Source organism: Scyliorhinus torazame, chromosome 4, assembly GCF_047496885.1.
Source record: "Scyliorhinus torazame isolate Kashiwa2021f chromosome 4, sScyTor2.1, whole genome shotgun sequence".
NCBI lineage: Eukaryota > Metazoa > Chordata > Chondrichthyes > Carcharhiniformes > Scyliorhinidae > Scyliorhinus > Scyliorhinus torazame.
The window spans coordinates 295,099,019-295,126,601 of NC_092710.1; the positions used below are offsets into that span (position 1 = coordinate 295,099,019).

The 27,583-nt window shown below is 46.7% G+C and overlaps 1 protein-coding gene across 11 annotated transcripts in view; it reads left to right on the forward strand.

Moving 5' to 3' along the window:
- The window catches only part of sobpa (sine oculis binding protein homolog (Drosophila) a), a 624,481-nt gene that overhangs the window by 452,205 nt on the left and 144,693 nt on the right, over positions 1–27,583 (forward strand). For 9 of the 11 annotated variants that reach the window (XM_072499947.1, XM_072499951.1, XM_072499948.1 and 6 more), the window contains one exon: positions 9,155–9,220. The exons of the other annotated variants lie outside the window; for them this stretch is intronic. In XM_072499947.1, coding sequence (XP_072356048.1) covers positions 9,155–9,220 — 66 coding nt within the window. The remainder of the gene's footprint in view (positions 1–9,154; positions 9,221–27,583) is intronic. 11 annotated transcript variants of the gene reach the window in all.

The window sequence follows — 27,583 nt, forward strand, 5'->3', positions numbered from 1 at the left end:
ATACTATAAGTTTACTTTAATGTCTCTTTCAAATCTTACAATACCCCCACTAGTAGTAGTAGATTCAGTGGAACAAAATGGATAAAAGGCCACATATTATTAAAGTCAGTAGGAAGTAACAATGTAAGCGGAGGGCAGCACGGTGGCGTAGTGGGTAGCATTGCTGCCTTACGGCGCCGAGGTCCCAGGTTCGATCCTGGCTCTGGGTCACTGTCCGTGTGGAGTTTTCACATTCTCCCCGTGTCTGTGTGGATTTCACCCCCACAACACAAAGATGTGCAGGGTAGGTGGATTGGCCACGCTAAATTGCCCCTTAATTGGAAAAAATTAATTGGGTACTAATGTAAATGGATAAGTAAAAAGAAAGTGAAACATTGGCGAATGGTTTGTTTTCCCTATGGTTTGTAATTTCTCAATCTTGTTTAAATGGGGAACAAAGAAAACCCTCCATCTAGGTTCATGGAAGCTGCAACATTGACTGTGGTTGTGCCACTTGAAATAAGGCCTGAGATCAGGTTACTGAAAATATTGAAGCTGTTGAATTTGTGTTGACTGGATTGGATATTTGTGGTCAATCTATTTGGATTGGATTGGATTGTATTTGTTTGTTGTCACGTGTACCGAGGTACAGTGAAAAAGTATTTTTCTGCGAGCAGCTCAACAGATCATTAAGTACATGGGAAGAAAAGGGAATAAAAGAAAATACATAATAGGGCAACACAACATATACAATGTAACTACATAAGCACTGGCATCGGATGAAGCATACAGGGTGTAGTGTTAATGAGGTCAGTCCATAAGAGCGTCATTTAGGAGTCTGGTAACAGCGGGGAAGAAGCTGTTTTTGAGTCTGTTTGTGCGTGTTCTCAGACTTCTGTATCTCCTGCCCGATGGAAGAAGTTGGAAGAGTGAGTAAGCCGGGTGGGAGGGGTCTTTGATTATGCTGCCCGCTTTCCCCAGGCAGCGGGAGGTGTAAATGGAGTCAATGGATGGGAGGCAGGTTTGTGTGATGGACTGGGCTGTGTTCATGACTCTCTGAAGTTTCTTGCGGTCCTGGGCCGAGCAGTTGCCATACCAGGCTGTGATGCAGCCTGATAGAATGCTTTCTATTTAGTGCTGACATTAGCAGTAAAAATTAAATAAAATGATCTAAGCCCTTGAATGGTGGTTCGTGGGTGTTTCTGTTGAGAGAAAGTAGGATTTTGAAGAATCCCCTTGCAGTCAGTATCTTCAGATGCCTCTTGGTAGGTAATCGTAAGGATAATGTAGACATGTGTGGGCTTGGGCACTGCTGTTGCATTAAGCTCAGCTGTTGTAATGCAAGGATTGTATGTGTAATTTCCAAGCTGCATTTACCACCGTTTTAGTTACCAGCAGAGACCAATTAGTCACATGATTTAAAAAAATTAAAATAACTCCAGCATCTGCTATCTTGTTTTATTTTCACATATTTCTTTTTAAATCTACACAATTTGCACTGCCATTTAATTCTTATGGAAATTCTGGGCCACATTCTGGTTTCGAATCAGCTGAACGGGCCTATTGCTAGTTTGTGTGGACCGTGTTGTCATTTCCCAGTCATGCTGCATGCTCGACTTCTCTGTATCTCACGCTCTTTTGGCCACAGCTACAATCATTTTGTTGATTTGTTCCCAAAAATAGTACCTTCCTTGCAGGACAAGTTTCAGGTTTTTCTCATTTAAGGCCTATCCAACATTCTCCATCGCCAGCCTTCCATCTAAGATCTGCATTTCTTCGCCTTCTGCCCAAACAGAGCCTGGGCTGAGCCAGAGGATCTTATTACTGGAAGAACGGGCCACGACTGCTCTTATCAAACTCGCTGTGGAAAGGGGGCAGTCTTATAACCAGACTTGAGTGCTTTGTCAGCTAAACTATAATTTTAATAAGTTATTTGGAAATTATAGAAAAACGAATCAAATCAACTCAAGCTCACGTCGGCACCGGACTAAATCTGTCAGTTGTTAAGTGTGCACACCAGGGCTTCTTTCAGCTGATGTCACAGTTTCTTGCAATTCAATAGACAAGCGCTCCAAGTTTAAAGTATGGTGCACTATATGGAGCATCACATCGTAACGCAAGCCTTGCCCTCATGGGCCCCGAGTATGCTGATCACATGGACACTTCTACTCTCAGTGCTAAAGATACAAAATTCGGTGACTGGAATGGCGATTGAACCCTTCTTGACCCCACACCATGTCAAGTTCCCAGAATTGTGTCTTTACAAACATTTCCCCAACATAAACCCCAGGATAAGCTTTCCTCTGTGCACTCGGGGTAGCAAAATCATAAACCTATTCAAGTGCACAGAGGAAATCCTACCCCCCCACCTTCCTCCCAAACACCTTGCCCCCCCCCTCTCTCAGCACCTTACCCCCCCCACCCTCTCTCAGCACCTTACCCCACCCCCCCCCACCCTCTCTCAGCACCTTACCCCACCCCCCCACCCTCTCTCAGCACCTTACCCCCCACCCTCTCCCCCCAAGCACCTGACCTCAACCCATTATCTTCATTGGCTGATGCAGCCTGGATGTGGCAGCGGGGTTTGAGGAGGGGGAGGGGAGGGGGTGCTTGGGATGGAGGTGAGGAGATCTCTGAAATTATCATTTCTTAACTTTGTCCATTCAGTTTCTTGGGTGCCCCGTGGATTTCAGGTTTTCTGTCATTGCAATTTTTTTGAAAAGCTGATTGCTTTATGACGGAAATAGGCCTGCAACTAAAGGACTTTAAACAAAATCCCTTTCAAAGGATATTTTGAAGAATTGAAAAAGAAATGAGACAAGACAACTTCACAATTTAAGTGGAAGTTTGAACAAAATCCGAATAAATCAGTGCAGCGAGTTCTTTAAAGCTCTTGTATCCTATTTCACTTGTAGTTTAATGCAGGTCCTACGTTTTCCTGTTGAGTCGGAAAACTATATATTGGTCCCTAAAAGGTTAACGCTGCATGAAAAAACATCATTATCCCTGATGTTTTGCTATGTCAGTGTGTGTAAGGTTTTAGTTCAATAAAAAAAAGAGTTAAGATATCATGTTCCCAGTTTAATCTTCCATATGGATTACTTGTGGTGCCTTTTAATTGGATATTGATGCTTAGCGCTAGGATGCAAATAACATGAGATGTCAGAATAGGTTTTCTTCTATGCTAATGTTGATATGGGGAGACCATAAAACCACTGAACCTACTCAGCCACCTGCTCAAATATTTGTGCAGCTAGACTGGAGTCGGTTAATGTTACCATCAACATGTTCCAAATAACCAATAATTTCCTCAGAAATGGTCTTTTCTGCTGATGGCTTAAATCCATGACCAGTTCTAAAAACAAATCAACAGAAACATGCAAAAGTAAAATTAAAAGGGGCGATTAGGGACAGCGCGGTGACGCAGTGGTTAGCATTGCTGCCTCACGCCGCCAAGGATCCGGGTTCGATCCCGGCCCTGGGTCACTGTCCGTGTGGAGTTCGCACATTCTCCCCGTGTCTGCATGGGTCTCACCCCCACAACCCAAAAACATGTGCAGGATAGGTGAATTGGCCACGCTAAATTTCCCCTTAATTGGAAAAAAAATAATTGGGTGCTTTAAATTTAAAAGAAGGGGTGGTGAGAAGTGAGTTGATGTTCTTAATGACAAGGTGATGGCATTGAAATAGTTCCTCGTTCTTAACCAGCTAACTGGTACAGGGAAATGCTGCTCTTTCTCGCCGAGTTTCCAAGCTCTCACACTGGGATGCTGAAATATACCACGCAGTTCCAAGTAATGAGGCTACTCGCATTTCACGAATGTCATTAAGATTATTACAAAGCTATGCAGATATTAATGCGATATTACAGTAAAAATAAACACTTTCTGCTTTCACAAAACTGAAATGGAAGAAGAAAGCTCTTAAAACAATCTTGGCTCATCCGTCCGGAAATGTTAAATGGTCCATCACATTGTAGCATCCAATTGATGCATAAACGACGTTCATGTTTTGCCTTCAGTGCTTCACCTGGAAGGTCTATTCAATCTACTGATTGTTCATTGTGTAATGCCAACCTTCCCAACACCTTCTAAGTTTGAACCTTTCTTCACAAATTAGTTTAATGAATCCAATCTTTCCACAGATTTGTCATTTTATATAATGAATACCTTTTCCTCATACCTCAGTTCTTTAATACCGGCAATCAGATTTTCTGTGAGCTGCCTCTAATGTTTGGATGTAGTCACTTTTGTATCATTGACCAGAATATTGGGCATGGTTCTCAACGTGGGTTACACAGTCTGATTCCTTAACCTTCTGTCTTCTCATTTTACTTTAACTCTTATCTCATCCACATTTTAAACTTTTTTATTTTTCAAAAACTAAACGATTAAATCTTATCGATGTCTTATCCCTGTTTGGAGGTGGGTCCAACTGGCGGGGAAAAAATGTTGTGTTTTGATCTCCTGGAGAATATTGTCAAGGCAAATTTAACCAATTGAAAGCCAGATGCTTGAAAATTCACATGATTGTGTTTTAACGGAGCAATGTGTAAACTCATCAGGAGCCAGAGAACCTAATCCTGACTGAACAAGTGAACTCACAGGATTCTACTAGTTGATCCTAATGAAAAACAGGATGTTAGTCTGTCTTGTATTGGTTTGGGCTCGGCAGTTTTAGTGAGGAACATCTGGCATTGCTGCAATGGGAATCAGAAATTAGAGCCTGATAATTTGCCAGACTGCTGTTTTAACTGTTAACAAATTCTCTTGGTTGAAATGTTGTACTTCTACAGATGACTGCATCTTCTCTGCAAATTTTAACCCTTTGAGTACTGAGTATCCTTTGCAGCTTGCAAAATCCAATTAGCTTTTGTGTTTTACAGCATCTTACTACCCCCTCCCACCAAAAAAAAATTATGTAAATTTCTAATGCACTGAATTGGAAAAATGTTCGCAACTGTAGAATGTTTTATTAATCCAAGGTAAACCAAGACATTGCAACCTTGAGGTTTTTTCTTTCTTCTTAACTGTTTCTATTGGTGCAGAAATGTTACTGCAGTCCTCAAAGAGTTAAAGAGAAGGTCTCTGTTTCCCACCTGGTATGTCGCTATTGACGTAGAAATCCAGCAACAGAGATCTTACACTTAGAATTTGAACTTTGAACTATCTAGTGAAATCATACTTTAAAATTGGAGCTTTTCAGTGTTGGTGACAGAATTTTTAGATTGCCCATTTCATTCAAGTTGGCTCACCAGGATGGTAAAATAGCATCATTCCACTCCACTCCATTTTACATTGATAAAGTTGAGGTATGCAGGACTGCGGTTCACAACTGTCAAAGATCAATTGTTTTAAGAAAATCATTAAAAACTCCTTTGTTTAAAAGCAGTCTCACTCCCTGATGAATTTCTATCTTTTATTGAAAAGGTACAGTACCCCGTTCAGTATAAATTCAGTTCTATATAAATATTGCAATGTTAATTTTTAAAAAGGAGCCAAAATAAAAATAGGTAAGACAGTGTTGATGACTCCTTGGTTTTATTGACTTCATATACCAGGCTATTGGATGATATTATACCGTGCTAATTATTTGCCGATCATTTTAAAATCCAACTATTTAAACCAATACTGAAGGCTACATTGCACCACAGACACAATAGAGAATCATGGTTCGTTATTTGTTCCATAGTTTCTTCCACTCATGTCTATTCTATTATATTTTTGGAAGGAGATGATTGCAACAATAATTCTACCTTTTGTCCCTCTGTCCTCTCTCGGCTCTCTGTGACCCTGCCCCTGTTATAGCCCCCTCACTCTCTTTGTTCCCCTTTGTCCATATTTTGTCTGTGTTCGCGTGTGTATCTTTCCTACCTGTGTCTGTCTCTCACTTGTGTGTGCGTGTATGTGTGTGTCTCTCCTATTTTCCATCTTATTCTGTGTGCATATATCTTTGTGTGTATCTGTCTGTCCTCGGTAATCCTTCATTTTCCTCTCTCCATCTTGCCCTCTGTCTTTATTTGTATATCTTCCTGTAAGTGTGCCACTTTCTTTGTGTACCTATCTGTCTCTCTTTTAACTCTGTTTCTGTCCCCAGTTCCTCGCAGTTTTCTTCTCCGCCTGTCCATCCATCTTTCCCTCTTTGCATGCCTGTCTTTTTTTCATTTTCCCGCACTTGCTCTCAATTCCTACTCACTCACATGCAACCAGGATTTCCTGAAACTGGAGTATGTCCAGATAAAATTGTATTGAGAGCATCAGATGAGACTGAGGTTGGCTCACTGGACTTCCTGCAGCCTATGTCCAAATCTATGGCTGCTGTATTTACCAGCATTTATTTGTATTCTTAAATCCCCAGTGCTCAAAAACCTACAGAATGTTGCCCAAAATATAAACGTCATCTTTGATGACATTTCCTGGAAATTCCTGGCATTTTCAGAGCCAGTCTTTTTATTATTGGTGATTTAAGCATTCTAATTTACCCTGATTGTTTTATTTTCAGCCACCCTGTTGATTATCATATGATAGACTTTTAACACGATGCCATCACACAAGGGCAGCATGTTAGCACAGTGGTTAGCACTGTGGCTTCACAGTGTCAGGGACCCAGGTTCGATTCCCTGCTGGGTCACTGTCTGTGCAGAGTCTGCACGTTCTCCCCGCGTCTGCGTGGGTTTACTCCCACAGTCCAAAGATGTGCAGGTTAGGTGGATTGGCCATGATAAATTGCCCTTAGTGTCCAAAAAGGATAGGAGGAGGTATTGGGTTACGGGGATAGGGTGGAAGTGAGGGCTTAAGTGGCTCGGTGCAGACCCGATGGGCCGAACGGCCTCCTTCTGTACTGTATGTTCTATGTAATCCACACAGCCTTAATGGGATGTGGCATCCACACTGCTAATTTCCATCAGCAAGGAGCACAAAAATATTTGAAACTAAATCACACCACCCCGCCATATCAACTTTGCGTCTCATATCTGAGTCATTTTTGTTTCAATAACGCTTGTCATCTCATTTTGATATGAGAAGTTTGTAAGCCTAATTTTGAGACTCAAATGGGAGTTAGTGTACAGACCTGTTGGTGAGATTACAACCTTATAATTTGCCTCCAGGTATAGTTACACCAAACAACACTGATCTGTATCTAGCGTGGAATCAGCCACTCCTGTTCAGAATTGAAAACCCATTTACTGATATGTTTTTTTAGGGTCTAGGACTTAAAAATTTCAAACTGTACCTTGTATGTTTCTGTCCCATGCCCTCGCTTCTGCCAAATTCTGTCCCGGTATCCGTGCCTCTCCCTTCATTGCCGCTGGGAATTTTACTGAACAGTTAGTTTTAAAGTCACAGTGCTCTCTTTTCCTGGTGTGTAAAAAGTTATCAGCTGGCCTTAAAGTTAAATAATGACACTTTCATTAATTCAGATTTTATTTCAAACAGTGAGCAGAGCACATGACTGTAAAAGCTATCGTTTACAGTGCTGACTGGTGATCTCCGCCATGTTTCTGAGACTGGTTAAAAGACAGGAGTACTCTGTCATTATCAAAATGACAGGGGGGCTGGTTTAGCACACTGGGCTAAATTGCTGGCTTTTAAAGCAGACCAAGCAGGCCAGCAGCACGGTTCAATTCCCGTACCAGCCTCTCCGAACAGGCGCTGGAATGTGGCGACTAGGGGCTTTTCACAGTAACTTCATTGAAGCCTACTTGTGACAATACGCGATTTTCATTTCATTTTTTCATTTCAAGATACCTGTGTGCTTGGGAGTAGGACTGCACTGGGAGTAGGTTGGAACCATGAACAGAGCATATTTTAGTTATTAATTTCACAACTACTTTGTCAACAGACCTATGCAACATGTATACATCGTGGAAAAGGTTTCCATTGAAATTCACCCCATTTGCAGAATTCCAGCATGGGACCCTTAGCCTTTAATATTAGGGATTTCCATCAGACCACTGAAGGGGCACCCTTGTAGTAATGGAATGAAGCAAGAACATTACCGGGAAAGGCACATCGTACATCCAAATATATAGCTGGCCAATTCCTGTCAGTTTGAAGACTTAAGCCTGTCCCACTCTCAGAATCAGAAAGGAGCACTGTGAGGTGCTAAGTTGGAAAGATAAATTATTACTTTCTTTTCCTTTTTAAAAAATAAATTTAGAGTACCCAATTCTTTTTCTTCCAATTAAAGGACAATTTAGCATGGCCACTCCACCTACCCTGCAAATCTTTGGGTTGTGGGGGTGAGACCCATGCAGATGCGGGGAGAATGTGCAAAAGATAAAATATTACTAATAAAAAAGGCTTTTAAAATACTATTATGTATTACACGCTGATGCATATGTGCTTCTTTGTTGATTTTTAAAGAAATTACAGGTTAGCTGTAAAAGTAGTAAAAAGTCAAGAGTATTTTTACTACTTTTTTATCCCTAAAAAAATCAGCATCAGTTAAAATGAACAGAAGAGGCTAAAAGTGTTTAAACCCCTTGACTCCCATATCCTGATCTCTGCTGTTAAGATAGCAACATTGGAGCAGGATTTAAATTAATTTTTCAACAGGTTTTGAGTAGCTAACAAAAGGTTAAATGTGAGAGTATTAGGAACAGAGAAACCACAGTCCTTGCAATTACCCCCATATCTAACAGAGTTAGAGTTGACTTTTCCAGTGTCCAATGAAATCCCATTTTGGGGAAAAAATAAGCCCTTGGCCATGAAACTAGATTCACCATTGAAGTAAGAGTGTAAAAACTATCTAAAATTACTGATAACAGGTCTCATGAGTTTAAGCACCCTCATGATAGCTACTGAGTCCCTCATTACAGTGAATAAAAACAATTTTCTAAACACACATAAATCAAGAGGTACAACTTTTATCATAAGTTGTCTGTGCTTTGCAATATGTAATTGCAGTAGCAGCAGAGAAGGTTCAGTATTTAATTTGTCAAGAGTTTGCAAGTTTTTGCAATGAAAAGATGAATTGGTGTAAGTATTCTTCTCTGTGTATGTGAATAGACAGAATCTAACTTTCACCATCAGTTGATCACAGGTGATGTCAGGCCACATGGGTCTTTTTTTTTCATATGTAACAGTTACAAGTGAATGTTGTATTTGTGAACATTTGATAAAGTTTCTGTATTTTTACCTTGTATTTATATCATTTCATGTGATGCGGCCAGAGTATGCCATTTACTGCGGAAGGTTGGCCGTTTGAAAGTAATCCTGGGTCCCATCGTGTTCAACAGGTGATATTCAATGATCACTTTCATAATATAGAAATAGTGTTAAGTATTTTTTTTAATGTGACTGAACATTCATTAACCTAGTCATTAATGTGAAAAAAAATCTTGTACAGGATGTTCTTAAAACAAGGCCATAATGGCCTCTTGCTAAACTGAAATATCTGTGATTCTCTATGAAAATGGTTAACTCCGGCCTGAGGGATGACAAATGCACCACATGGCGTGTGGCTGAACTTAACGTGACCAGAAAATTCCAGGTATGATCCCTGGCCTGCTGTGCCCAGCTGAGTTGGAAGTGTATGCGCGTAGGGCCCTTGTGCTGGAGTCAGACAGAGTCAGCCAGGATCTCACTGTCCAGTGATCACTGATACGTGATGACGGTCAGGTGACAATAGGATCAGCCTTGGCTGTGATGCCCACCAACATGAATTGTCTCACCTGATACCCTATACAGAGATACTTCAATGAGGTACCAGAATGTAGCTGGTACCTGTGGAAACCAGGAAAGAATAAGTGGCACTTTGAGGCAAAGGGAACAAAGGAAAGGTAATTGAGAAAGAAAAAAAGATGATCACTTCTTACTTCAGACTGAGTTGGCCTTTTTAACAGGACTTCCACATCATTTAGTTTTGGTGTTTTTACCCTGCTCCATTTTGCCCTTCCCTCCTCAACATTAGGCACTAGAACTGACATAAGGCAGGTAGTCACCTGGTCCAATCTTGTGCCAGTGACCTCAGGAGATATTGAACATTTATTCATTCTCTCTCACATACAATTTGATTGATGCCAGGGACTAATGATGATACTTTATTTGCATTCCTAATGATTTCTGAATATGTTCAGATACTTTATGGTACTTGTTATGTTGGTTATTTTGGTAAGCCTTTCGTGAATGTACCAGAGAATGACGTTTACGTTTGATTAATCAGTTGTTAAGTCTAAGCAGTTCCGACTGTGAGACCCTCTGAAAAGGGATTTGTCCAACATTATTGCTTGTGTATCTTTATTTCCTGACGGAAATAGGAACAACTGGATTCACACACCACTGAGTTTTGAGAGCTGCTGCCAAGGCGTGATGACAAGACTTGCAGTGGGATATTTCCTCTATGGGAGGGGAGATGGCAGAGAGAACTGGTGTTAGTTGTCTCATTTTTACTTGAAGGCTCCCTTCCTTCAACCGCCCTTCCCCGTCTTCCGGCTGACTGCTCATGGAGTGACACTCATGGTTGACAAGCAGTCAAAGTGGCCAGGGAAAAGAAAAGATAATGACATGAAATCCAATTTCTTATTGTTATTACTTTATTATTTATTCAGTCTTAAGCGCAAAAAACTGGTTGGAAATTTATGTCAGTGCTTGTTTTTTTTTTCAGCATACTGACACCGTTTTAAATCTAAATTCTGACTCTCCACCCCCCCCACTTCTTTTTCCCCAACATTCTGGCTTATTTAGTGCAATGAAATTGGTGGCAGAGAGCCAGGAAGTCATCATATTTATGGACTGCAAAATGGAATGAGTATAATTATGTGCGTACCATATGTGAATGAGGCAGCTAACCGGTGATCTTCCGGATGATGAGAGGGACTCAACAGGGATTAGGTGAAATGATTATAGGAGCAAGTGCAAATGTCAGCAAAGTGAACATGCTAATGAGCTTGTCACCGCTGAATCTTCTCTCATGCGACTCCCATCTTCTGGTCTTTACCCTAAATTAACATGCAAGTCGGGAGTAAGAAATTGAGATTTCTTTTTTAAAACAAATTTTTCATCCAATGTTAGGCTCTGTGACTCCTCAAACCTTTTACTGTAATTATATTTTTAAGACGTTCTTGTCCGCAGCTGTAGCATCGGCATGAAGCTACCACCCACAACAAGATTTAAATATACATGTATTTTTTTAAAAAACAGATTTATCCTTTGAAACTTGCAAACCCACCCAGCAGCTGTTCAGGGGAAGAACTCAGATTAACTGTTTGGGCTCAGAAAGACCATACTGGATTCAAAGTGCCCTCTTTTATTTGGGTGTCTTGAGGTTAATCTCCCTGGAGTTTCTCCAGCTGTTCCAGAGGTTTGGGGAGGTGACCAGCTCGAAAGGTTTCTGCAAATGTCACTTGGAGCAGCTGCTGAGAGAGGGGCGTGAATGTTCTGGGCAGGATTCTCCTTTCGTTATCCTTCATGTTGCCTGCCTTTCCCTCCCATATTCCCCGCATTGAAAATGACCAGTTTCTGCCTGGCATGTCTCTATAGAGTGTACGAGGAGTCAAAGCCATATCAGCTCCAATTGGCTACATTGCCGTGTCGCTCATTCTGTTTACAAGTCTCTAAGTAAGATATTTTCTATAATTACACTATAAAAGAGTGGATTTATAAATAATATATATTGAGCATAGGATTGTGAGTACGCTTGGACAGAAAATCAGCCACTTGCTCCCCGCTGTCAAACTGGTGCATTATGCACCTTTATCATGGATTCCACCAAGCCCTTTTAATCCCCTGAGGGAAAACTGCACATAAATGCTGCCCGATCTCCATGCGTAATTGAACAAAACTCTACAATATCCATCCAGTTTTATCCTAATGCAGTACAGGGATGGCATTCTATTCCTTTTGCCCTCACAATCCCACCATTCCAGCAACAAGGAACCATTATGCTGTGTAGAATGTTTGATTGTCTTTACCCATACATACCTGTAACCTTCAATCCTTGATCTAATTATTTTCTGAAGCAGTTATATTAACTGCTATAAGTTCTTGTTTGCTCTCTCCCAGCGAATAGCCGATTCTCCTTTTTAGTCTTGTATGAAACTTATTCCAACAATAACAACTTGCATTTATATAGCATCTTGGAAAATATCTCAAGGTGCTTCACAAGAAAAATTGGCAGAGCCAGAGGAGGAGCTATTCCAGGAGTATCTAAAACTTGCTGAAAGTAATAAGGAGGATCTTAAAGAAAGAAAGAGAGACAAAGAGGTTTATGGCAGGAATTTCTGACCCTAAGGCCGACACATAGAACAAAAAACAATACAGGTAAAATGTTTAAATTTGAGGGGCTGGATTCTCAAAAAATGGGACTATGCCGCCATGCCGGCATAAAAACGCTGGCGTTTCACTCCCGAGTTTCCGATAAAAAAGATCAGCTAATTCACTTACCTGTGGGGGCTAGCAGGGACCCGTGTGATTCACGCAGCTATAGCTGTGGATACGGGTCCCGCATTTCCGGTTTCGAGTCCGTGCATGCACACGGCGGCGGCCTCTAGTGGCCACGCCGAGCACCATGGCGGACTCGGACCGCGGAGGCAGCTGCAGAATGTAGGCCCTCCGATTAGCCGCACGCCTGAAGATCCAACCGGCCCGATCTGTCCCCCGACTGCCCATAAGGCCCCCCCCCCCACCGGTGCCCGATCCCCCCGCCCCCCACCAGGGACACGTGAGCTTCCCGAACGGCGAAAGGTGATTGGAACCACGCAGACGGGAACTCGGCTGGTTGGGAGCGGAGGATCGCTGGGCGGACATCTGGTAATGGCCCCCCATGCTGCGCGGAGCATTCTGCGAACACGGCGATTCTCGGGATCAGGAGAATCGCCGGAACAGCGCCGGGCCCAATTTCAGTATGAAAATGGATTCTCCGCCCCCGTGATTTTGGTGCGGGGCTGTGGAGAATCCAGCCCGAGGTGTTGGTAAACCAGGTGTCAATAAGAAACATAAGTATTAGGAATAGGAATAGACCATACAGCTACTTGAGCTATTCATTAAGATAATGGCTGTACTACATCAATTTCACTTTCCTAACAAGGTTCAGGGGTGATCAATGGGTGGGACTTGATGTAGATTATGATACATGTTGCAGGGTTTCAGAAGTGGACAAATTTGTGGAGGGGGGAGCTAGGCAGGGGAGCATTGAATTATTGCCAAGTCTGGGGTTAACTAAAGCATGGATCAGGGTTTCAGCAACAGATGAGCTGAGCTGAGCAGAGATAGATTGTGGTAATGCTGCAGAGGTGGAATAGGCAATCATTGTGTCAGAGAGGATATAGGGCCTGATCGAACGGCCTTGACACACCTGATTTGGTGATGCGACAAGGCCGTTAAATCTCTCGAGAAGCCTCTCACGAGATTTACGATGCGACGCCTCGCCCGATCTGACAAGATCTCACAAGACTTCGCGATCTGGATCCCGGCCTCAGTGCATATTTGTGTGAGCAGTTAGATTCACTGAAGTATGTCTGCGCCGGAGTATCTCGAAGCCCAGGATCGAATGCCCGTGCCTGGGAGACCCCGCTGTGGCGCCATTTAGCACAGGTTTCCATTAACGTGGACCATGCGTAATGGCACTTGGGGGTCCTCCCAGGCGATCGGAGGCCCCAAGGTGATCGGGCTCTGGGCAGAATGGTATCCGACACCTCTGATGCCACCCGGGCACCCTGGCAGTGTCATCCAGACACAAGGGAAGCACTGCCATGGTGCCCAGATGGCACTGCTAAGATGCCAAGCTGGCAGTGCCCAGGTTCCAGCTTGCCCACGCTGAGGATAGGGCACGGGGATCCCTGCCCTTATGAGATGGGGTGAGGGGGGTTTTCGAGGACCCCCCAATCAGTAAGTTGGGGTGTTGGGGGGGGGGGGGGGGGGGTCCAGAGGCTGCGGTGGGGGTTCGCAATCGGGCCGTCAATTATAAATGGTTCCCCTATCTGTTCCTCCACTGACAAGCTGAGCTCGTCAGTGCAGGAAACGAAAGTAAGTGCGGCCTCGGCGAGACGTTCCTCGCAGAGGCCCCCCAAAAAATAAAAAGCCCTGTTTGATCGCAGGGTCATTCACCGCACTGCAGGCTCTGAGGAACAGCCCACTATTCATGCCCAAAACGGGACTCTTTATTTTCCTGTTAAATTGTGCCCATAGGCTCAGAAGTACTGTCAGAGTCAGAGAGGGTTCTCGGGTTATGATTGGCCTGATTCAGCCTGAAGTATTAGTTGCAGAGAGGGCTGGCATCAGTGCCAAGGGAATAGATGTTAAAGTTTCATATTCTGGTGGCATGGTCACTGGCTTCTGGTTAGCATGGCTCATCTTATCTCGAGAAACTGAAGTCTTACTCTGGTTATTACTTCAAACTGTTTTATTTACACTATATCAAAGTTACGTTATAGAGTAGGTATGTTTTCATGAGTACAAACTGCTCCATCCCCTTCCACACCCCCCCGACCCGCCCAAGTGTGCCTAGCGCATGGCTGCTGATGTCACTGTTACATCATGATCTACATCAGTCCTTGCCATAACTGTTCTATTAACCCATTACACTACATATATGACATGGGCCAAAGATGAAAGGGCATCGTCATGAATGTGGGTAGGAGGGTTTATATGAGTGGGTTAAGTTAAGGGAGGACAGCAGAACAGTAAACAGAGAAGAAAGGGCACATATCATCAAGGTGGTGGCTGCAATCACTGAGGCTCAGCAGTCGCTCAGTTCAGAGGCTGAGGGGGGAAAGGATTGAGGATATCTCTATAAAAAAAACTCAGGATTGGGCTTGGAATGGTGCCTGGGTGAACAAGGATGGAAAGGAAGTTTGTGAGATTCGCCCCAGCATTTGTGCACATGGGTAGGTCGATTAAAGATGGAGCAGCTGGGATTGCTGCTTCAATGGAGACAGGAATGAATGCTTTGATGAGCCCATGTGAGAATGTCAGAGTGACAGAGGGAAGGTATGGGCTTGGCCAAGAGGTGGGATCAAGCAAAGGATGGCAGCTGGAGAGTAGTGAGAATTAGAGTAGGGATTTGGAGCTGCAAGATACCCAAAAAGGTAAATAATGAAAGGAGGCATGACATACTAACAGGAGGGGCAGAGGAGAAAAAGGCCCCAGAGGGGTAAAGAAATAGAAATGAGAAGAGCAATATAAATAATGGACTTGAATCTGGAGCAGCAGCCAAAATGCACACCACTTCTTCTGTTCTCTATCCTTACATCTGGGTTCAAATTAAATGGGCTTTATATATACATTGCCTTTGGCTTGCAGAATATACAAACCTGGAACGAATGTATTTTATTTTTCTTTACTTTTCTGAAATAAATTCTCTCTATGTAACTTAAGCTCCAAGGTCCTATAAGACCATAAGACATAGGAGCAGAATTAGGCCACTCGGCCCATTGAGTCTGCTCCGCCATTCAATCATGGCTGATATTTTTCTCATCCCCATTCTCCTGCTTTCTCCCATAAACCCTGATCCCCTTATTAATCCTCCCTCAAACCATTGCAGAATATCAATGTAATTCTGATTGTCAGGCACCAAAGCTGAGAACAGTATTCAAAGTGTCACTCAACAATAGAATAACTTGTTATGATGAAATGTTCTTCAGTTGTAGATTCATAGTCCATTAGCCTTGTTGACAGTAGCTTCACAGTGACTTTATAAGTAAGGGAACAGCAAGCACATCCACACCCTTCCCTTGTTTCACTTTTGATGATGAAAATCCTTCATTGCATGCACATATTTTCTATTTCTGTTCTTCACATTATGTTTGCTGGTATTAAAATTCATTGCCTACCCATCAGGTTAGTTGGTCTGAATCAGTATTATCGATCTCTCATGTACTCATCATTTAAACAAAGTGTGACATTATCAGCAAATGTTCATGTATTATGTAAGGCAAGCTCCTTCATGTTCTTTAAAAACAGTGTGAGCTATTCATGGAAATCTTGGAGCAAACCAAAGTTTTCATAATTTTGAATTAGATGTGATTGATCTCACTTTCTTTTTAACATTTATTTTCAGTCCCCTGTTAATGCAACATGAGCAGGGACTGATCCAACTATATCCACAATATATTTTAAAAACCTTGGGCTGGATTCATTGGACCTCGGGGTGTCAATTTTTAACTAAACGCTTAGCTTCATAATTTCTATTATGGAGTCCTATGTCTATATTTACTGTGGTCTCTGCCAAGTAAATTCACCTTGCACAATCTTGCACTTGGGTTCTTTGAATTCTCTGAGAATGCTTCCTGAAATTTATTTTATTGTTTTTTTTTCTTAACTGATGTTTTTAATATCCTAAAAAAAACCTAAATATACAAATATTTGTATCGCAATTATCATGCATAGGCATTTTCCATTATAAAGGTGAACATAAAAAAATTATAATAGAGGTATAAAAATAGGACTGAATTTGAGACTTTAAAACGCAGATTGAATTACACCTACACCACCTAGTTAACTTATCGTCCAGTCTCTCACTCCGCTTCACCTGAAGACCACACCTGATCCTGTATCTCCAAGTTCAATACCATAGAAAATCAACTATTAATCTCTTAAAAATGTCAAGCCTGTGCTCACTTCCTCTCAACTTTTTCTATAATGGAAACTCCTCCTGTAAATGTGTTCTGGTGTAATTACATTCTTCCCCCAATAGTGTCACTGTGGTGCCATAATTGGCAAGAAAGTATAATTACTTTCTGGGCAGTTTCCATTAAAAATATGGACATAATTTATAATCAAAATAATATGGTGAGAGGACTGAATTACATCTAGTCGCCCTGGTCAAATTATCTCGTGCTCTTTTCCTACAAACTACATTTTGTCTTCATTCCCGATGTTTAATGCCAGTGGTGAGTAATGAGCATATGGCCAATGGTTCATGTCTTGAGTGTGAGTGCTACAGTTTACTGTATATCACTTAGCCATTTGATTGAATGCGGACAAATTAGTGTAATTTGAGAGCTGCTGGAAAAAGGACTGTATTGCTTTTCCACTTTCGAAGTGGGAAAAAAGTTTCAAAATTCATTCCTGTGACTCTCAAAATGTTATTTCACTGCAAACAAAATGGAAATGGTGCTCGAGAATTCTTTTTAAATGGCAGCCCATAGTTATGGCTTAAAGACAGCTTTATTAAACATAATGTAGTGATCGAAAGAAACCCTGCCCATTGCAAACTTTAGAAACTTAATGAAGGGGATAGAGAACAGATAAGTCTTTGAAGCCTGCAGCCACATGTTGCCTAACGGCAAAATAAATCAGATTGAACCATGGTTCTTTTGAAATGTAACCTTTAACACTGAAGAATGCCTCAGGACACTGTTACTGCCCAAATGTGCTGACAGTCAACACATATTTCTCACATTGGCATTAGATATTCTCAGTAAATCCATCATTTTGGAGATGTGGGGTGGGATTCTCCGAGCCCACTTCGGGTCGGAGACTCGCCGGAGGCAGGGGATATTCCCGCCATGCTGCTCCGACGCCAGGCCTTGCCGGCAATCGCGCCCGCTCGGTTGCTGCGCCGCCAGTCGGGGGCCGCTGAAATAGGCCCACGCAGCGATTCGCCACGGGCGACCGGCCGAACTCCCGCCGGCATGGTTTCAACCTGGTACCACCCGGCGGGAGGTTGGACCCGCGGCCGCAGTGGATGTCCTGGTGGGGGTGGCGGGGGATCTGACTCCAGGGGGGCCTCCACGGGGTCCAGGCCTGCGATCGGGAGCTTCCGATCGGCGGGCAGCCGCAATCTGGAGGAGGCCTACCTCCTTCCGCGCTTCCCGCTGTAAGGTCCCCGACATGTTGCTCCGTGCCGTTGCGGAGATGGCAATCACGCGCTGGCACGGAGATGGCAACCACGCGCATGCGCCGGCACGGAGACAGCCGGCGCGCGCATGCGCAGACCCGCGCCGGCCGTGCAGGACCGCCTTTCGGTGCCGGAGCAGCGCGCAGCACTCCGGCGTCGTGCTAGCCCCCTGAAGACCGGTGAATTGCTGGGCCAGGAGGCCCGTTGATGCCGGTGTACACCACTCCGGTGCTTTCGCCAGCGTCAATACTTGGCCGGGAATTCGGAGAATCCCAGCCGTGGTGTTCCCAAAGAATGAAAAAAACTCAACGCTCAACAAATCGTAACACCAACAGCTTAATAATAATCTTTATTGTCACAAGTAGGCTTACATTAACACTGCAATGAAGTTCCTGTGAAAAGCCCCTAGTCGCCACATTCCGGCGCATGTTCGGGTACACTGAGGGAGAATTTAGAATGTCCAAATTACTTAATAGCACATCTTTCGGGACTTGTAGATAGTCTAACCTATCCTCCAAATTGGCTGATCAATTGCACCAAACATTAGACAATTAAGAATAAATGGCAGCTTTGTCTGCAGCATCCACATCCTATCAGTGATTTTTTTAAAACAACCTGCTGGATTGCATTCTCAATATTCTAACCTGCTATGCTCATATATCTCGACCAAATTTGATTGGAAGTTCATCGATATGATGGTCGGTTACAAACCTCAATTTTAGTCATCACTGTTCCCAAGCTATACTCAAAAATGGGGGACACAGGAAGAATTGGAACAAATTGTCCCCAATTTCCCCGGAAGCATGCTGTTCACAAACCTCTGCCGTGGCTTTTCCGATTATCTGTACCTGATTTTGTCTGCAGAGGGCGTAGTAATAGCAATTACATGTAACTGAGCGTCAGCAACCTCTGCGGTCAAATATCTTGCCAGTTGCAGTTTGGATTAAAATATGGGTCAGTATCAGAGTTTGTTTGATAACTTTGCTGTGAAGCACTTTGGGACATTTTACTACGTTAAAAGTATTATTTAAGTCAAACTGCTGTTGCCTGGCCCATATTCGCCACACTATTGCCAACTCCATCCAATGCAAGGGTAGCTGGACTGCTGCTTGGGGTGATACGGTGATTGCAGCCATGGCATAGCATCAAGCACTCATTCATGAAATGCAATCTTCAGATAAATATAGAGCCACCAATGTGCACACAATAGTTTCTGCCACAAATGCATTAATTTTAAGAATTGGTCATCAGATGTTGCCCAGATAATAATTCCACCTCTCTGTCAGAGATTTGACTGTTGCTGCTTCTTCGAGGCCCAGGCTACACTCCATCTCTTCATGGCAGAGGAGAAATGAGCACCGCACAATGTGCCCACATGGCTCCTTCACTTAAATTAAACCCACTTCAAAGAGCCAGCACGTGAAAGGTGGGCTAATTGGACTCCCAAAAAATGTTGACATGTTCTTAAGTACCCACCCCTCATTTAAAAAAACATTAAATATTACCTTTACCAACAATTAACCTGACTGTAATATTCAAACACCACTCAACACAGGCCATAAAGAACTCTAACCGTTGCCTCCATTCCAACAATATAACATTTCCATTCTTTATGAATCATAGAATTTACAGTGCAGAAGGAGGCCATTCAGCCCTTCGAGACTGCATCAGCCCTTGGAAAGAGCACTAAGACCACACCTCCACCCTATCCCCGTAACCCAGTAACATCACCTAACCTTTTTGGGTACTAAGGGCAATTCAGCATGGCCAATCCACCTAACCTGCACATCTTTTGGAACCTGGGAGCCTGGAGTTGTGCAGCAAAAGTGCTAACCACTGTGCTACCGTGCCGTGCTCTCTCTATTTTGCCTCTTTTTAAAGAGAAGGCCTGTTTCCTCTCATTTCCTCTGAGTTTATTTTTGGTTCTGCAGCTACCCATTTATTTATTTGTCTGTATAATCCCGCCTAGTTGCTGCATGTTTTTATACGGCTGATAAACGTTGTGACAGTTTTGTGCCTATCGGTTTGCTCAACAAGTCAGCTACAGTAATGAAGTAAGCAAAATACTGCGGATTCTGGAATCTGAAACCAGAAGAGAGGAAGTTGGGAAAGTTCCGCAGGTCTGGCAGTATCTATTAGGAGAGAAACAGAGTTAATGGACGTGATTTCTCGTGTCGCCACGAGACTGTTGAATCTCGATAGTGGCCTCTTTACAACATACAGAAAGAACAGATTAAAACAATTTTGATAAGCTGCCCCACAACCCATGCCCACCTTTCCCTTATTGTCCAAAATCTTTGCCCCCCCCCCCCCCCTTCCACCTACTCCCCCTCCTCAATTGCTGATTGTAAAGAATGTAATGAATCAAATCCACCTCAAATAGAACCCCTCCTACAATCCCCTAAGGACGTACTTAACAGATCAGCATATTTAAATGAGCCATTAGGGACCTCGGGGGCCTCCCAGGCCATTGGAGACCCCTGGGTGGTGGGGGACAGGGCAGGGTGGCGCCCTGGCTCTCCAACTGGCACATGAGCACCGTTGCACTGACAGACTGGAAACTTGGCACTGCCAAGGTGCCTGGGTGTCACTGACATGCTGGCAGAGGCACTGCCAGGGTGCCCAGGTGGCAGTGCCTAGAGTCAGGACTTGAGGGCCATACCCTTTAAAGGGAGATGCGGGAAGTATGAAGTGAGGATATGAAGGGGCCTCATAACGGTTGGGGGTGGTGAAGGGTGGAGGTCCTGAAAGGGGGGCCCCAAAAGGGCAGGGGGGGGCTTGGGGAGGTCTGAAAAGGGGGGAGGGGCCCCACAGTGGCCCCACCCTGGGGGTGTCCTCACTTGGGGGGAGGGGTATGGAGTAATGCCTATGTTTGTGGGGATGACATTGCCCATGGGTAGGAGGTGTGGTGGACCCTCAAGCTCACTTAGAGATCAGGGCATCTTTTCAAAATGGCACTCTGATCTCTGAGGAGCCGGTGAGTTCAGTTCTCCATTGAAAACAATTTCTAAGTGTGGACTTAACCGGGAAGAAACTCCCCAAGACCCAATACAATGCCTAAGAGCATGATCGAACAGCCAGGCTATGCTCGGAAAACAGTGTGCTAAGGCGCAACGTTGCCGTTACAAGTGGGGAGACCAGGCTCCCGGGATCTGCCCGGCTCGCAGTGCCTCGCAAAATCTAATGGAATTTTGCAAGACATTGCGATGTAAATCTGCACATTATGGGCGGGATCACTTCTTCGCAAATCTGCATATTAGAGCTAGACAGCTAGTCTCACTATATAATGCAGTTTCCCGAGGCACCCAAGGTGTTGGGATCTATCCCCTTTGCCTCTGAGACTTTGAGCAGGCGCCATTCAATACTGCTCTCCGCAAATGGGGACCAAATGAAATGGCACTTGTGGGTGTCTCCCAGAGGATCGGAGCCCCCCCCAGGTACATGTCCTTTTCAGAGGGTGGCACAGCCAGGGTGCCCAGTTGGCACCAGCATTGCCTGTCTGGCACCCTGGCCGTGCTACTTGGGTGCCAGGCTGGCACTGCCAATTGCACAGGTGGCACTGCCATGGTACCAGGTTGGCATTTTTAATGGTGGCGATCAGGCCTCCTACCTAACACGAGTGGTGTTCAATAGCGCTGTCTTTCTTGGCGCTACAAGCGCCGGGAAACATGCAGCTAAACTCGCTCGCTATGGGACTTTGTTCCCATTTAGTTAACTGTCCCCCACTGAAATGGCCTAACATGCCACTCAGTTGCAGGGCAGTTAAGGCCCAGCCAGTGATGCCCACATCCCAAGAACAAATAAAACATTTTTTTAAATGTAGTTAAATCGCACCCGAAGTGTGGGTGAATACCTATGTGGATCTCGCCTAAAAAGCCGGCAGGAAAATACCCTACCCAACATGCTCAAAATGATATTTAGGGAGCGATTCTCTGGCCTGGCTACGCCCTCGCTCAAGCGAAATGAGGCCAGTGAATAGCGGAAGAGGCCAAAAATGAGGACCGAGCCAGGCGCCAAACAGCTGCAACACAACTGGCCCACTCCTGTATGTGAAATGAGGATCTCGCTGTAGTCTGGCGAGAAACCAATTATCGCCACTTAAGCCCTATTTCCACACAATTAACGGGAGCGACTCCATATCCAACAGCCTCCTGCCATTCATCAGTCTCCCCAGCAACTGGTCACGCTGACGCCGCTTAGTACTCCTTTTGAAAAACGGACTTCTGTGGGGAGCTGGGGAGGTGAGTAGCAATCTTTGCTCATAAGCAAAGAGCCCGGGGGCTCTGGGCTCCCTGTTCCTGTGCAGGAGTTGGGAGACCCTTGGTTAGGGATGGGGGACCCTCCGTAGGGATGGGCTGCCCTCCGTAGGGATGGGCTGCCATGGGAGGGTGAAGAGGGCAGGTGCTTGGGGGGGCAACCAAGAGGGCGCAACTGCTCGCGGAACCACCATGCCAACCTCTGGGTCATGTGTACCCGATCCGGGGCAACCCTTGTCCCTGCTCGTCTGCCCCACCGACCACCCATAACCCCCATCGACTGCCGAGGCCTCTGGCCGTGCGGATGAGGGCTATTGCTGATAGGGAATTGGCAATCGTGATTAACATAGAACACACAGTGCAGAAGGAGGCCGTTCGGCCCATCGTGTCTGCACCGACCCACTTAAGCCCTCACTTCCACCCTATCCCTGTAACCCAATAACCCCTCCTAACATTTTTTTGGTCACTAAGGGCAATTTATCATGGCCAATCCACCTAACATGCACATCTTTGGACTGTGGGAGGAAACCGGAGCACCCGGAGGAAACCCACGCAGACACGGGGAGAACGTGTAGACTCCGCACAGAAAGTGACCCAGCGGGGAATTGAACCTGGGTCCCTGGCGCTGTGAAGCCACAGTGCTAACCACTTGTGCTACTGTGCTGCCCAAGCGAGCACTTGACACACCCTAAGTGGATTCCCATGGGTAGTCAGGTCATGTAGCCTGTGGGAGTCATTGCCTAGCATCCCAATCACACTTGATGCCTGCACAGTGTGCTTGAACACTGCGGGAGGCAGCACCACACATGCAGCAGCCAACATCCGAACACCCAGGGGATGGGACACATGTCCATGCCGGAGGGTAGGTGAGTGCTATGGGGAGGGGGAGATACCTGGAGACATGGGCCGAGGGTTCGGAGGTCAACCCGTATTGCGGACGAAAGTGACAGAGGCATCATAATAGTTATGCACAAACGTGTTTAATGTGTCATACATTTCCCCACTCGCCCAAGGCCGCCTCCACCCCCTCCCAACCCCCACCCCCCCTCTTACCCCCCCTTCCCCAGTGCTCACAGTGATCCACGATGTGCTTGGCCTTCCTAGACCTACCGCTATGCCAAGGTGTGTCCCCAGGATGCACATCAGAGGTGGAGGTAGCAAGCTGCTTACTTCATCCCGTGGCCTTTGGTGACCCTGCCCCCTGGGGGCTCTGAGGCCGGAGGGCACCGCCGCACTTGTTGGTGGCACATGCACAGCCGTGCTTCCCTGTGCCGTGTGCCGACTATGAGACCTGGCCTCATCAAAGAGGTGGAACTCAGGAGAGCTGGTGGCTGCCACCCCCACTCTATGGGGCGGGTCTCTGTGGGCGCTCAGCTCCTCCTCCCCCTGGTTGGTGCCCTTAGAGTCTTGGGGGTTCACCATGGGACGGAGTGGCAGTGGTTTGAACTCTGACTGCTCCTGCTGCATCTAGCTCTGCTATGCCAGCCCTGACGGCTCCCCATGGTCTGCACCATTGTGTCGACGCCCTCTGCGATGCTCCACGGTGACTGGGCATGCTTTGCAGTGCCCTGGCAATGCCCACCTGCGACTGGGACAAGCACCGCAGTACCTCGGTCATTCCCATCTGAGAGCAGGACATGTCCTGCAGAACCTCATCAAGGTCGGCCTGGTACTGGGTGACATCCCCCAATGTGTCAGACATTCTGTCGAGGCTCTCGGCCATGGCCGTCACTGACTGCACGACGCTTGGACGCCTTCACTAATCATGCCGACATCGTGCACCAGGCTCTCCACTGCAGTCACCACCCTTGCAGTGTTGGCCTCGGTGCCATGCATTGCTGGCGACAGCTCCAGTGCCCGTAGCCTTTGGGACTCAGAGCGGCTACGGATCTGCTGGAGCAATGCTGACATCTCCCTCTGAATGTCCTTTCTGCTTTCTAACATCTCCATCAGCTCCGGGTGACCCTGTTCCAGAGGCTCAGCATCAGGCTGGGACCCAGCTTGGTCCTGGGATCCAGCAGCCCTCCGACTGCTGTCCCGCATGGCCGTTCCTGCCTCCACCTGATGTACATCAGCAGCAGTGTGGTGCTCACCAGATTGTGCCCTAGAAGCCTGACCACTAACATTTCCCACCGAGGTGTATCTTCGCTGGCGGGGGGGGGGGGGGGGGTGATAGCTGTGCCACGATTATTACGGTAGCATCCTCGGAGCTCTCCTCCGAGGTGGTCCCCTGGGGGGCTGGAGAGGGGGCCCCCGGGATTAACCGGCACGGCCGGCTGGAGACCCGGACAATGGACATGTGGTCAGTGGGCGGGATGGGTCAGTCAGCAAGGCAATAACAACTCACATTTGACAGGTTCCCCAGGGTGGAGCCCGGTGGTTCCTCACCTCTGCGGCATCCGCCAGCCTCCCGTGGGTGCCCGCTCTGTCCCCGGCCACCTCAGTCACCTCCAGGGCACACTCCTGAAGGTGGTGAGGATTCTAAGGTCTGGCACACCACCGCCAGTCTGGGCCCTCTCCTGACGATTATGGGAGAGATTTTCCTGAGGAGACACAGAGGGCATCGATTTTTTAAATATATATATATTTATTCAAGTTTTTCAACAAACTCCCCCCCCCCCCCCCAACAAAAAGAAAGCAACAAGAACACAAGTAGAAATTATACATTGGATTTCCCCCATATACAGTCACCTCCCATATAACAGTAAAAAGCACAAATAGGGAGGAAAAAAAACACCTTAACCCAAACGCCACCCCAAGAGAAACTCCCCCCCCCCCCCCCCCCCCGCCCTGGGCTGCTGCTGTTGACCTCCTCCTATCGCTCCGTGAGATAGTCTAGGAATGGTTGCCACCGCCTGAGGAACCCCTGCACAGACCCTCGCAAGGCAAACTTTATCCTCTCCAGCTTGATGAACCCTGTCATGTTATTGATCCAAGCTTCCACAGGAGGGGGCTTCGCATCCTTCCATAGTCGCAAAATCCTCCGCCGGGCTACCAGGGACGCAAAGGCCAGAATGCCGGCCTCTTTCGCTTCCTGCACTCCCGGCTCGTCCGATACCCCAAATAATGCTAATCCCCAGCTCGGCTTGACCCGGGCATTCACCACCTTGGACATAGTCCTCGCAAAACCCCTCCAAAGCCCATCCAGTGCCGGGCATGACCAGAATATATGGACGTGATTTGCCGGGCTCCCCGAGCACCTCGCACATCTGTCCTCCACTCCAAAGAACCTACTCAAACTCGCCCCTGTCATACGCGCTCTGTGAGTAACCTTGAACTGTATTAGGCTGAGCCTGGGTCAAGGGGAGGAAGAATTAACACTACTCAGGGCATCAGCCCACAGACCCTCATCTATCTCCTCCCCAAGCTCCTCTTCCCACTTGCCCTTTAACTCCTCCACCGAGGCCTCCTCCTCTTCCTTCAGCTCCTGGTAAATCGCCGAAACCTTGCCTTCTCCAACCCATACACCCGAAATCACCCTGTCGTGAATCCCCTGTGCCGGAAGCAACGGGAATTCCCTCACCTGCCGCCTCACAAACGCCCTCACTTGCATGTACCTGAAAGCATTTCCCGGGGGTAGCCCAAACTTCTCCTCCAGCGCCCCTAGGCTCGCAAACGTCCCATCAATGACAGGTCCCCCATTCTTCTAATCCCTGCCCGATGCCAGCTCCGAAACCCCCCATCCATCCTTCCCGGGACGAACCAATGGTCCTCCCGAATCGGGGAAGAAACCGAGGCCCCCACCTCGCCCCTGTGTCGCTTCCACTGCCCCCAGATCTTCAGCGTCGCCGTCACCACCGGACTCGTGGTGTACCTTGTCGGCGAGAGCGGCAGCGGTGCTGTCACCAGCGCCCTCAGGCTTGTGCCCACACAGGACGCCATCTCTAACCTCTTCCACGCCGCCCCCCTCTCCCTCCATTACCCACTTACAGATCATCGCCACATTGGCTGCCCAATAATAGCCACACAAATTCGGCAGCGGCAGCCACCTGCTACGCTCCAGAAACACCCTCTTCACCCTCGGGGTCTTATTCGCCCACACAAATCCCATGATGCTCCTGCTTACCCGTTTGAAAAAGGCCTTGGGGATCAAAATGGGAAGGCACTGGAACACAAAGAGAAACCTCGGAAGGACCGTCATTTTTACCGACTGCACCCTACCCGCCAGTGAGAGTCGCAGTAAATCCCACCTTTTAAAATCGTCCTCCATCTGCTCCACCAACCACGTCAAATTAAGCTTGTGCAGGGCCCCCCAACTCCCAGCTATCTGGATCCCCAGGTACCGAAAGCTCCTTTCCGCCCTCTTCAGCGGTAGCTCGTCTAATCCCCTTCCTTGGTCCCCTGAGTGCACCACAAAGAGCTCACTCTTCCCTATGCTGAGTTTATACCCCGAAAAGTCCCCAAACTCTCTAAGGATCCGCATGACCTCTGCCATCCCCTCCACTGGATCCGCAACATACAACAACAGGTCATCGGCATACAACGACACCCGGTGTTCCTCTCCCCCCCCGAACCAATACCCTCCATTTCCTGGACTCCCTCAGTGCCATGGCCAGCGGCTCAATTGCCAATGCAAACAACAAGGGGGATAAGGGGCACCCCTGCCTCATCCCCCGGTACAGCCGAAAGTACTCCGACCTCTGCCGGTTCGTAGCCACACTCGCCACCGGGGCTCTATATAGCAGTCTGACCAACTGATGAACCCCTCCCCGAACCCAAACCTCCGCAACACTTCCCAAAGATATTCCCACTCCACCCGATCAAAGGCCTTCTCCGCGTCCATAGCTGCCACTACCTCCGCTTCCCCATCCACCGAGGGCATCATAATCACATTGAGGAGCCTCCGCACATTTGTATTTAGCTGCCTACCCTTCACAAATCCCATCTGGTCCTCATGAATCATCCCCGGGACACAATCCTCAATTCTCGTAGCCAGCACCTTCGCCAGCAACTTAGCATCAACATTGAGGAGCGAGATGAGTCTATACAACCCACATTGCAATGGATCCTTGTCCCGCTTCAAGATCAAAGAAATCAGCGCCCTGGACATTGTCGGGGGCAAGGTCCCCATCTCCCTCGCCTTATTAAAAGTCCTCACGAGCAATGGGCCCAGCAGGTCCACGTATTTCCTATAAAATTCAACCGGGAACCCATCCGGCCCCGGGGCCTTCCCCGACTGCATGTTCCCCAATCCTTAACCAGCTCCTCCAGCCCAATCGGTGCCCCCAAACCAGCCACCTGCTCCTCCTCCACCCTCGGGAACCTCAGCTGATCTAGGAATTGTCGCATCCCCTCCACACCCGCTGGAGGCTCACACTTGTACAGATCCCCATAGAAGTCCCTAAATACCTAGTTTATTCTCACCGCACTCCACACCGTATTCACCCCTCTATCCCTAACTCCACCAATCTCCCTCGCTGCCTCCCTCTTACGAAGCTGATGTGCCAGCATCCGACTCGCCTTCTCCCCATACTCATACGTCGCTCCCTGCGCTTTCCTCCACAGTGCCTCTGCTTTCCACATGGTCAACAGGTCGAATTCCGTTTGGAAGTTCCGTCGCTCCCAGA